The 12,240-nt window shown below is 40.7% G+C and overlaps 1 protein-coding gene across 1 annotated transcript in view; it reads right to left on the reverse strand.

Annotated features, from left to right (window-relative positions):
• Window positions 1-4,756: 4,756 nt before the first annotated feature.
• The window catches only part of oma1 (OMA1 zinc metallopeptidase), a 65,781-nt gene continuing 58,297 nt past the window's right edge, over window positions 4,757-12,240 (reverse strand). The window contains exon 9 of the mRNA XM_048601903.1: window positions 4,757-6,828. Within this exon, the coding sequence (XP_048457860.1) occupies window positions 6,586-6,828 (243 nt within the window). The 3' untranslated portion in view covers window positions 4,757-6,585. The remainder of the gene's footprint in view (window positions 6,829-12,240) is intronic.

The following is a 12,240-nucleotide window of genomic DNA, read 5'->3' on the forward strand; positions in this document are numbered from 1 at the left end:
AAGGGCACAGCCTTAGAGTAAATGGAAGACCTTTTAGAATGGAGATGAGGAGAAATGTGCTCTGCCAGGAGACTGTCGAATCTATGGAATTCACAGAAGGCTATGGAGGCCAGGTCATTGAGTACATTTAGGACAGAGATACATAGGTTCTTGATTGTTAAGGGGATCAAAGGTTAGGGAGAGAAGGTGGGAGAATAGAGTTGAGAAACCTATCAGCCGTGATTGAATGGCAAAGCAGATTCGATGGGCCAAATGGCCTAGTTTCTGCTCCTATGTCTTATGGTCATCCTGATTTGGAAATACATTGTCATTTCTTCACTGTCACTGGTGCAAAATCTTGGAATTCCCTCCCTTAGGGCATTGTCGGTCAACTTACAGCACATGGACTGCAGAGGTTCAAGTAGACAGTTCACCATCATCTTCTCAAGGTCAATTAGGAAAAGATAATAAATGTTGGCCAGTCAGTGACACTCACATCCATGAATGAATTGACAACACACATGCACACAGGAAATGCACAAGTTGAGCATTACCTCAATCATAGAATCCCTACAGTGTAGAAGGCAGCCATTTGGCCCATCAATTTCATATCAACCATCTGAAGATTGTCCCACCCAGACCCACACCCCTACCCTATCCTTTCTAACCCTACATTTCCCATGGCTAACCCACATGGTGTGCACATCCCTGAACACTATGGGCAATTTAGCATGGTAAATTGGGAGGAAACCCATGCAGACATGGAAAGAATGCACAAACCCCACACAGATGGTCGCTGGAGGCTGGAATCAAACTCCAGGTCCCTGGTATTGTGGGGTGGCAGTGCTAACCGCTCAGCCACCCTTGTTGACGTTTTGTTCTCAGCAGTTGCAATGGAATTGCTGTTTTGTGATGGCTTTTAATTCAGGATTGCAGCCAAGGGTATGCTACGATCATCCATAACAGAAGAATGGTAAGGAATGAAATTAGTGAACCGGTTGAAAGAACGCCCTCAATGACAAGCCTCTCTGAATGTGGATGCACTGATCATCTCCCATCTCCTCCTGCTGATGTACTCTCTGCTGTAAAAGGCTTTGCCTTTATGATGATGAGATTGTGGCAGATGCAAAAACCCACCTCTCACAAATTGGGACACACCCCAGTGATATTGAAGTGCTCCTCAAAAATAGTTGGGGCAGCATCTAGCACCCCAGTTCTCTGCACAAGAATGTTCCTCATGGCAAAATTGCTCTCATTTTATGAACCTGGCCATGTGTAACTGCATTGTAGAGTGGAGTTATTAGACAGGTATAAGATTGATAGGTCTTGTCACAAAGTACTTATCCTGTAGTTTGACATGGTTGCTGAAGGATTGAAGTAACAAGACAAACAGTAGGCAGAATGCCAACATTTCAACTGAATGATTTGCTGACTGGTTGCACAAACCACAGATTAAGTGGTAACATTTGCAATTTCGATTTATATCACTGTTGCAATGAGATATCTGTAAAGCTAGCCATATGCAGTGGATAGCACCCTAGAGAAGCCCACTAACATTGCAAAGGCACATGCTAGTCTTCCTTCTCTGTTTACAGAGGGTAATAAAACTCTCCCTGTCCCCTCCCTGTACCCCGTCAACTTTAGAAAACCTTCATTATCTCTTTAAAAAGCAGCAATAAATGTTACTGTGCAAATTGTTAGTTGTATTGCCTGCTCCTGCCTGGAAGGATTGGACAGTGAAACTAAGGGCCACAGTCATCTTTATCTCCTGATGAACCAGGTGGATTTTTGCAACGATTAATGATAGTTGTCATGGTCATTATTATTGACACTAGATTTTAGATTTTTTTATTTATTAAACACCACTATCTGTTGTGATGGGATTTGAACTCATAGATCATTACAAGTCCAGTGACATTATAACCATGCCCTTGTATACCTCAGATCTCTAAGGTCCACTGCGAACAGCTCTGCTCTGCATTACTCTCCTTCCCCTGTGAGAAGCTCATTTTCACTGCTGCCACTGCACCATCTCTCTCATATGCAGCCTAAGGGACGAGCTGTTGAAAATCCATTTAAATAGGAATCTAATATTCCCTTTAGACAGAACATTGCCACTTCCATCATTCCTGGAAGGACAACGGTTGAAATCAGAAAGAGCTAATTAATTAACCTTGCTGGATCTATGGCTATATAGAGTGATAAAAATCCCTCTGGCTCACTAACACTCTTTATGGAGAACAATCCACTATCTTTACTTGGCCTACACGTGATTCTAGATTGACAGCAACGTCGTTGACTCTTAATTGCCTACTGCAATGGTTCAGCAACTCACTTTGGCTGGCTAAAAGAAAGCAGGGAGTGGCCGTAAATTGGCCTTTTTCACATTGAAAGATGTAATGAGTGACATGTCACAGAGATCAGTGCTGGGGCCTTAACTGTTTACAATTTATACAAATGGCTTAGATGAAGAGATGGAAGTATGGCTGCCAAATTTGCTGATTACACAAAGATCGAGAGGAAAGTAAGTTGTCATGAGGACATAACATTACAAAATGAAACAGGTAAGTTGTGAGCAAACAAAGATGTGACAAAATGGAGTACAGTGTAGAAAAATGTGAAACTGTCCATTTTGTCAGGAAGAATAAAAAAAGCATACAATCCAAATGGTGAGAAAATACAGAACTCTGAGATGCAGAAGGATCTGAGGGACATAGTGCATGAATTGCAAAGGTTAATGCAGAAATATTTCGCAGTATTTATGAAATCTAATAGAATATTATCATGTACCACAAAAAGAATTGATACAAAGTAAGGAAGTTACACTTTGGTTATACAGAGCATTAGTGCAACCACATTAAGAGTATTATGCAAAGTTTTGCTCACCTTACACAAAGAAAGATTCAAGTGCAATGAAAGCAGTTCCGGTACAGTTTACCAGACTCAAACAACTGTCTAATGAGGAAAGGTTGGGCAGGCTAGGCTTGTATCCATCAGAGCTTAGAAGAGTGAGAGGTTATACAAGTCTGTCAATATCCTCGTACGATTTATGGCTATCCTTTGCACTATTTACCACCCAACCAATTTTCATGTCATCCGTGACCTTCCTGATGATATATCTACATTCAACTCCAACTCATGATTTATGCCACAAACAGCAAGGCCCCAGCATCGAGCCCCGCAGAACCCCTCTGGCAAGAGATTTCCAGTCACAGAGACATCCCTCTGTTTCCTACCTCTTAGCCAATTTTGGTTACAACAAGCCACTTTGCCTTGGATCCCATGGACTCTTACTTTCTTGACAAGTCTGCCATGAGGAACCTAATCAAAACTCTTGCTAAAGTCTCTGTGCACCACAACAAATGGAATACCCTCATCAAAAGGTAGAAATGGCAGGATACTTCCTCTAATGGGAGAATTTAAAACTAGGGTCATCGTTTAAAAATCAGGGATCACTCATTTAAAACAGAGATGACGTGAATTATTTTTGATCTGAGGGTGGGACGTTTTTGGAATTTTCAAACTGAAAAGGTGGTGGAAGCAGAATCTTTGAATAATTTAAGATATAAATTTCAAACAGATCTAGCAACATAAACAGGGAATCTATGGACCAAATGCTGCAGCAAAATTGTATTCAACCAGTCTGTAACCTCATGGGTTACATGGCATATGCACCTGTCTATCATTACCATCAAGCTGGAGCATCAATTCCAGTTTAATTAAGTATGCAAGTAGGGATGTCAGGAGCAGCGTCGGACTTGCCTAAAAATGAGATATCGACCTGGTGAAGCTAAAACACAAGGCTAAGCAATCTCACAGCTAACAAATCAAACGTAAGCTCTGCAGTCCTGTCACAGGTATCCTTGAATAGTGGTGGACAATTAAACAACCACCACAAAGAGAAGGATCCACAAATGCCCACATGAGAAATGATATACAGGTCCAGGCATAACAGTACAAAAGATAAGGCTAAAGTAATCTCATCCATCTTCAGAAGTGATGAGTGGATAATCCATCTCAGGCTCCTCCTCAGGTCCCCAGCATCACAAATGCCAACACGATTCACTTGACATGAAATGGCTGTCAGCGCTTGATACTGCAAAGGCTATGGGCCCTAACAACATTCTGGCAGTAGTACTGAAGACTTTAGAACTTACCATGTCCCTTGTCAAATGTTCCGTGGTAATGTGGAAACTATCCAGGTATATCCTGTTCACGAAAAAAACAAATTCAAGCTGACTAATTACTACCTTATCAGTCTATTTTCTGTCATTAGCAAATTGATGGAAAGCGTCATTGATTCAATGGCAATTTCTTCATAATAACCTGCTCACCAATGGTCAGTTTGGGTTTTGCCAGGCCCATTCAACTCTCGATATTTTTATAGCATTTATGCAGTTTCTTTTTCCACCCATAGTTCCCAATATCTTGCTGTTTAAGAAGTCAGCTGCATTTCTGTTTTTCCTACCATAGTGAATAACCACATTATGTTATATGTTTCCACATTAAATTTCATATGCCATGTTCTTGTTCACTTACTTACCACTATCTAAGCAAAAGGTCTGAATACAGATTGATCAGGTATGATTTGGAAATCAACCAATTTTTCTTTTGGCGATTTTACAGCTTAACAATGGAAAATAAACAGTAAAACATTGCTGAAACATCAGTCTGTACAGGACCTGCCCAATGTTACACATCTTTTATTTAAGCAACACCTTCAGTTTGGTTTGCGTGTGCAATAGTATCTACATTGAGTAAATGAAAAGGCACCGACTGATAGTTCTCAAAAAATATATATTTCCTTTCCTTTAAATATACCAAAATTCCACAACTTAATTCGAGTTAATAAGCAACCAATGAATAGAAAAGCCATTTTATATGAAATTGGTGCAGGCTAATGAAAGTGCAATCCGTGCAGGAACGTTGCTCCTGTTTTTAATCCTATATTAAAACCAACGATAAAGGTGAGAGATTTGCACATGTTCTGAAAGTTGCAGAAAAGCAGACACAACAGCTCCATTCACAGAAAGATCTTCATTTTTGCAGTAGCACGAAAGCAGAATAAAAAGTAGAAAAAATTCATCACAAAGTTTTTAAAAAATGAAAAAAATTAACAGTTTTGCAGGTTAGAAATTTGACTTTTTCTCATATGCACTTGGATATGCTGTTAAGAATAACTGTAAATGTGACATTACCATTAGTCCACCAGGTCATTAGGTAATCTTAATTGTTATACAATTAGTTAAAAAGTGCAGTTTTATTTATTTTTCTTCTTCAGTTTGAATTTCCTCCTCCTGCACAACTACATTTTGGATTTTCTTCTTATTTTTCTTGGGATAAAAATGTCACTGGTAACACCAGCATCTTTTGACCATCTCTAATTTCCCACAAGGGGGTGGTAGTGAGCCACCCACCACCCAGTGGCCAAATAAGCCACCTCACACCTCCTTTAAGGGTCAACCACAAAGCTGTTGTCTGAAGTCGCAAAAAGGCCGGACCAATGTATCGAAGGCAGATTTCCTCCTCTAAAAGTCAATAGTGAACCAGGTGGATTTTTAAGACAATCTGACAGTTTATCTATTATTATTAATGAAACTCTTAGCTCAGTTGGCTGGACAGCTGGTTTGTGGTGCACAGTGATACCAGCAATGCGAGTTTGCTTCCTATACCAGCTGAGGTCACCATGAAGATCCCTCTTTCTCAACCTCTCCCCTCACCTGAGGTACGATGGCCCAGGTTAAACTCACTAGTTCCCCCTCTCTAATGAGAGAGCAACTATCTTGTCCTCTGGGATTAGGGCAACTTTACTACTGACGAAGCCAGTACATTATTCCAGAATTTAACTTCCCCCAGCTGCTATTCTAGGATTTGAAACAGAGTCCGGAGCATTAGTGCAGGCCCCTAGAGTATTAGTCCAGTAACATTATCACCACAGCATTTACTTTATATTTTACATAGTTATTACTTAGACCCAGTCTGCTTACTTAAAAAGAAGGCATCACCAGACAGAATAACTTTGGAGCCAATGTACATTTCTGCTCCATTGAATTCCTTGGAGCAAAATGCAACATCAAAGTTTACACAGTGTGGAGCTGGAGGAACAGCAGGCCCGGCAGCATCAGAGGAGCAGGAAAGCTGACATTTCGGGTCGGGACCCTTCTTCAGAAGAAGGCCTTTTTTCTGAAGAAGGATCCCGACCCGAAACGTTAGCTTTCCTGCTCCTCTGATGCTGCCTAGCCTGCTGTGTTCCTCTAGCTTCACACTATGTTATGTCAGATTCCAGCATCGGCAGTTCTTACTATTTCTGAGTGAGTTGCAACACCAAAGCTGATATTCTGTCGCCAAAAATGTCCCATACAATGATGTCTTTCTAAGCAACAATGATTTCCCACTGTGTTTGTCTGCACTCAAGATCAAAAAAGAACTAAACCCAATTATGAAATAATTAGGAGGATAAGTACAGAAATCCTCAAAATTCAGGACATGATTGAATATTTGCTTTGGGACCACAATAGGCATAGAACATTTCTACTTCTCTTAGGAGTTTAAAAAAACACAAATGCTGATTTTCATGTCATAGAAGTGGATAAAAATGAAATACATTTACTTATGAGTGTTTTGTGTACTTTGGAGTGCTTGTACTGGAACGACTATAGGTATCCTCTCAATCATGGCTGGACTAGGCTCAAAACACTGAGAAAGATGTTTAGTTTCAGAATCTGAGCAAATTGCTTCTTCCCTCTTCTTTGAAACTTTCAATATCTCCTGCATGCTGAGCTTGAAGACCAACCTCGGATCCACAGATGGTAAGGCAGGACAACTACAGGCTTCTCGTAATTTTATAGCCTGCAAGAAAATCAAAAAGCAGTATGAAATTTATATTGTGCCTAAAGTTGGCCATAGAATTCAGCATCCATAACAGTTTATATCCCTGGATACTGAAAGCATGATATTCAGCGATTTTTGCTTTAACTATATAAAAAGCTGAGTGAAAAGTTCTAACTTTCACTCTATTCATCTTTTCTTTACGAGAAGTATATGCAAGTTTTAATAAACACCAAACTGGATATCATCAAACCAAAACTTTCACAAAATTGCTACCTTCATTTGTTCCTTGAATTGCATGGAAGCCTTAAGAAAACAAGAAACAATTTATCACAAAAGTAAGCGTGAAATCAATTCCTGTTAAAGAAATGCCGGTGTTCAAGCAGTTAACAAAACTTAATTTATTTTTAACCACTCATTAACACAATGTTTATTGAACTACCCTTACAACATTGCAAAAACATCATTGGTATCATTTCTATACCACATGCAGCCGTTCCCCCATTTAAACACTTCTTGATCTGTTTAAATAGATTGAACATAAGATGTACTGCAGCACAATACATATTCTTAAAAATATTAATGTAATTAACATAAATAAAAGGCATGTGTTTAGATCTGAAAATTAAACAGATTTCCTGTTGCATTCAGGCCTCAGCAAGAGCAGTTATAGGATTCACTCTACCTAGATGCTTTCTTTCCATGATCTGGTCAATGCAGTTGACTTATTAACTGCTATCATACTGCCTTTCTGTAAATGCAGGTACATCTTATTACAATCAAAGTAATGATTTTACACTCAGGTCACTACATACCAACACAGTTAATTGTTTTTTGGTCAATCCTGTTGTGTCACATGTAGAACACATCATCATGTTTAAAATGTCCTTAGAAACACTCCCAACTTAGTGAAGTTCAGAAAGCATGAACACAGCAGAACCGAGGTACAGCTGGTGTTTAAGCAGTTGACACTGTGTAGTTTTTAACCAATGTTTTTAAACATCCTGGTTTTGTCCAGCTAAGACCACCTTTGTCATTAGCTTTCAGAAAAGCAAGAATACTAATTCCAATGAACAGCCTACCTCAGGCGAGCCAGGCTAATTAATTAATCATAAAAGTGCAGTGGGTCTTCCGTATTGATTTCAAACCTGCATCATCTGGCATGCCATTTGGAGCTGCCTCAAACCCAAAACATAGAACATTTACTTCCTCTTAAGGAGGATATACGCTTACTCATTGTCCTATTACACTTAAGCAATGATGTGACCTTTTGTTAGGTGGTTGGCAGGCACCACGTGGACCCCATAGTGCATCACAACATAAAAGGGGAGTACATCACCTCACTCCTGACCTGGTTATGTGGGAGGGTGAGTTGAGAGTCGGATATATGAAATGTATCAGTGGAATTTGACAAATTAAGTAAGCAAATCCCCTTTATTCATTCACGGGATGAGAGCGTCGCTGGTTAGGCAGCATTTATTGCTCATCCAGAGGGCAGTTGAGAGTCAATCACATTGCTGTGGATCTGGAGTCACATGTAGGCCAGACCAAGTAAGGGTGGCAGTTTCCTTCCCTAAAGGACATTAGTGAACCAGATGGGTTTTTCCAACAATCAGCAACGGATTCACGGTCATCATTAGATTCTTAATTCCAGATTTTTATTGAATTCAAATTACAGGATTTGAACCCAGGTCTCCAGAACATTATCTGGGTCTCTGGATTAACAGTCCAGCGATAATATCACTAGGCCATCACCACTACATGGCAGATAAAATACAATGTGGATAAATGTGAGGTTATCCACTTTGGTTGCAAAAACAAAAAGGCAGATTATTATCTGAAGAGTGATAGATTGGGAAAGGGCAATGAAACCTAGGTGTGCTTGTACACCAAGCATTGAAAACAATTGGTCAGGTGCAGCAGGCAGTGAAGAAGGCAAATTTTATGTCGGTCCTCATAGAGAGGATTTGAGTACAGAGGCAGTGATGTCTAACATCAATTATACAGGGCTTTGGTGAGACTTTGGTGGTGCACACACCTGTGTACAGTTTTGGTCTCCTTATCTGAGTAAGAATGTTTAGACTATGGAAAGACTGTAACACAGGTTTAACAGACTGATTCCTGGGATGGCAGGACTGATGTATAAAGAGAGATTGAATGGTAAGGATTATATTGTCTGGAGTCTACAACAAAAAGGGAGGAGAGGAATAGTCAGGGTAAAAGCAGGAAGGATATTCTTGGTGGTTGGGTGGAGTTTGGAGGGTCTGGAACCAGGGGTCACAGTTTAAAGACAGAGGGTAGGCCATTTAGGACTGAAATGAGGAGAATTTTTCTCACCCAGAGAGTGGTGTGCTGGCAGAATTCTCTGCCACAAAAGCAGATGATGCTAAAACACTGAATGTTTTCCAGAAACAGCTTGGTATAGTTCTTAGGGTTAAAGAGATAAAAGGTTATGGGAGAAAGTGGGAATGGGGTACTACTCAGTTGGACGATCATATTGAATGGTGGAGCAGCCTCGGAGAGCCAAATGGCTCAGTCCTACTCCTATTTTCTATGTTTAATGAACACTTGTGTGGCATAAGTGATTTGCAACTAGGGCAAGAGATAAAAGTAGTATAAGTTCCGGTTCACTGTACAGCTAAGTTACACATATAGAGTCACACAGCATGGAAACAGACCTTTCAGTCCAACTTGTCTATGCTGACTAGATTTCCCAAACTAAACCAGTAACCATTTGCCTCTGTTTGGCCCATATCCGTCTAAACATTTCCTATTCATGTACCTATCAAAATGTCTTTTAAATGTTATAACTGCACCTGCATCTAGCACTTCCCCTGCCAGTTCATTACACATACAAATCACCCTCTATGAGAAAACAGGTCCCTTTTAAATCTTTCTCCTCTCACCTTAAAATTATTTCCTGTAGTTTTGAACTTTTTTGCTATTCACCTTACTTATGCCCCCATGATTTTATAAACCTCTATAAGGTAACCCCTCAACCTCATGAAATGGGGACACACAAACAATTTCATTGTCTCATTTACCCCAACTGTGCCATTCTCTCCCCATCCCACGCTTCCTCATGCCACTCACCCATGCCCTTGCATCCTATCCCACTTCATCCCTCCATACCATTCCATCACTCTCATACCACCCCTCTCAAACCATTGCTTCCTCCCCACACCATCCCATCTGTAAAACAGTGGCTTTTACATTAGAAAAAAACCCAGGAATGGGGGGAGGATCCAACATCCTGAAATCAAATGAAGTTTTAATGCACCACACTATATATTTCATTTATCAATATCTCTCATCATAGTATAATAATCTTAAAATGTCATTGTAGTGAATAATATTGTACTGAAAAAGATTGTGGAATCTTTAAGTGTTCCTTTAACGTAGATTTATCCTCTACAAATGGAGAAACTTGGCCTGATGTGTGCATATACATTTATATTACAGATCCTGCTGGACGTACAAGAGAAGCAATAGAGAGTGTTCCAGGTCAAATCACCATAACACCATCCACATTATTTAAAAATTGGCTGAGTATATTACCAGCTGGTTACTGATTCACAATGTGTACCAAGTCATATACAGCACTGACTGTATGTGCCCACAGACTATCATTTGAAAATAGCATAAAGAGGATTTTACACCACTAATTTCTGAATTTGCTTTATTTATTCTTTCACAGGACAAAAGGTGTCACTGACTAGATCAGCACTTGTTGCCTATCCCTAATTGCCAGGACTAGATGGTGAGCTGCCTGCTTGAAGTGTTATAGCTCACAGAGTATAGGGACACCCACAGCATTGTTAGGAAGGGAGTTCCAGGATTTTGACCCAGAGACAGTGAGGAATGGCAATGTTGTTACAAGTCAGGATGTTTTGTGGCTTGCAAGGGGGACCAGTACATGGTGGTGTTCCCATGTAACAACTGTCTTTGTCCTTCCAGTTGGTTGTGGGATGGGACGGTGCTGTCAAATGAGCGTTTGGTGAGTTGTTGAAGTGCATCTTGTAGATACCAGATGCTGTCACCATTCATAGTGGACAGAGTGAACGAGGAAGGTGGGGGATGGGGTGTATCTCCCAATTAATTGAGCTATTTTGTCTTGATGGTGTCAAGCTTCTTGAGTGTTGTTGAAACTGCATTCATCCAGCCTGTATAAACTGTAGCAAGAATTACAACTACCTGTCCATGTAAATCATTTCTTCCCGAGCGGTTACATTCACAACAAAGCTAATTAAAATATCTCTTTTAGCCTTGTTATATTTAAAATCCTTAAACATCATAAAAATGACAGTGTGTTTAAAACTCCAGGACTCCCTGCACAATAACCATCATTAGAGGTCATCTGAGAATATCACGGTTTACTTTGCAAGAGCAAAAACAGAAAAACAATCATGGAATATTATACAGAGCACACACACCTTTCAAATGTACATTTTGGGCTGGACTTTAGTTCTGGGGTCAGGAGCCCAACTAGACAGATTTCACAGAACCACAGAAATGATACAGTAGAGAAGGCAGCCATTCGGCCCATCTCGTTAATGCTGAAACCAAACACCCAGGTGCCCTTTCTAATCCGATCTTCCTGTGCATGGCCCACAGCCCTGCAGCTTACAGCACTTAAGGTGCAGATTCAGGCACTTTTTAAAAGGAGTTTAAAGTCTCTGTCTCCACCACCAACTCAGGCAGTGAATTCTAGACATCCACCACCCTCTATGTAAAAACACTTTCTTATGTCCTCCGAATCCTGCTGCCACTTAGCCTGAATCAGCACCTGCTGCCCGACACAATCCATTTGCAAACTGGCTGATTAGTGACTGCACTCATTACCTGATTAAGATCGTCAGACAGGCCCACCGTCAGGCTGGTGTGCCAACAGAAAGCGCTCTGGCCCTAAAGAGATTGGCAGAACTATCGGTAGAGGTGGGAGCTGCCTAACTGTCTTGAGGAGAGGCTCCCTCCATCTTGGGATGAGAGGACCTTTTGGCAAGGTGAAGTTAAAACTGGGCACAGCTACCAGACCTCTGACGAGAGATAACCTGTGTCAATATGCCATGCGGCCGAGGTAGGGTGATAATTGGACAATGAGGCCCCAGTGTCCCTGTCTGCATACACAATATATTCAGACTATCACAACTGAGTTAGGCTGGTCATGAAGCCAAAATGACCAACATTTACTTATCAAAACAAATCTTCTATAGGGAGCTTGAGTTTGGAATGCACTCTCATGGCAGTCAAAGGTGTCTACTTAGGAATTTTGATTTTGATTTCAAATTCTGAGTGTAGCTCACCTAGGACTGCACAACCAAATAAATGGTGAGAGATAGTAGGAACTGCAGATGCTGGAGAATCCGAGACAACAAGGTGCAGGGCTGGATGAACACAGCAGGCCAAGCAGCATCATAGGAGCAGAGAGGCTGA

The sequence above is a fragment of the Rhincodon typus genome, chromosome 10, assembly GCF_021869965.1.
Source record: "Rhincodon typus isolate 14 chromosome 10, sRhiTyp1.1, whole genome shotgun sequence".
In the NCBI taxonomy this organism is placed as follows: Eukaryota; Metazoa; Chordata; class Chondrichthyes; order Orectolobiformes; family Rhincodontidae; genus Rhincodon; species Rhincodon typus.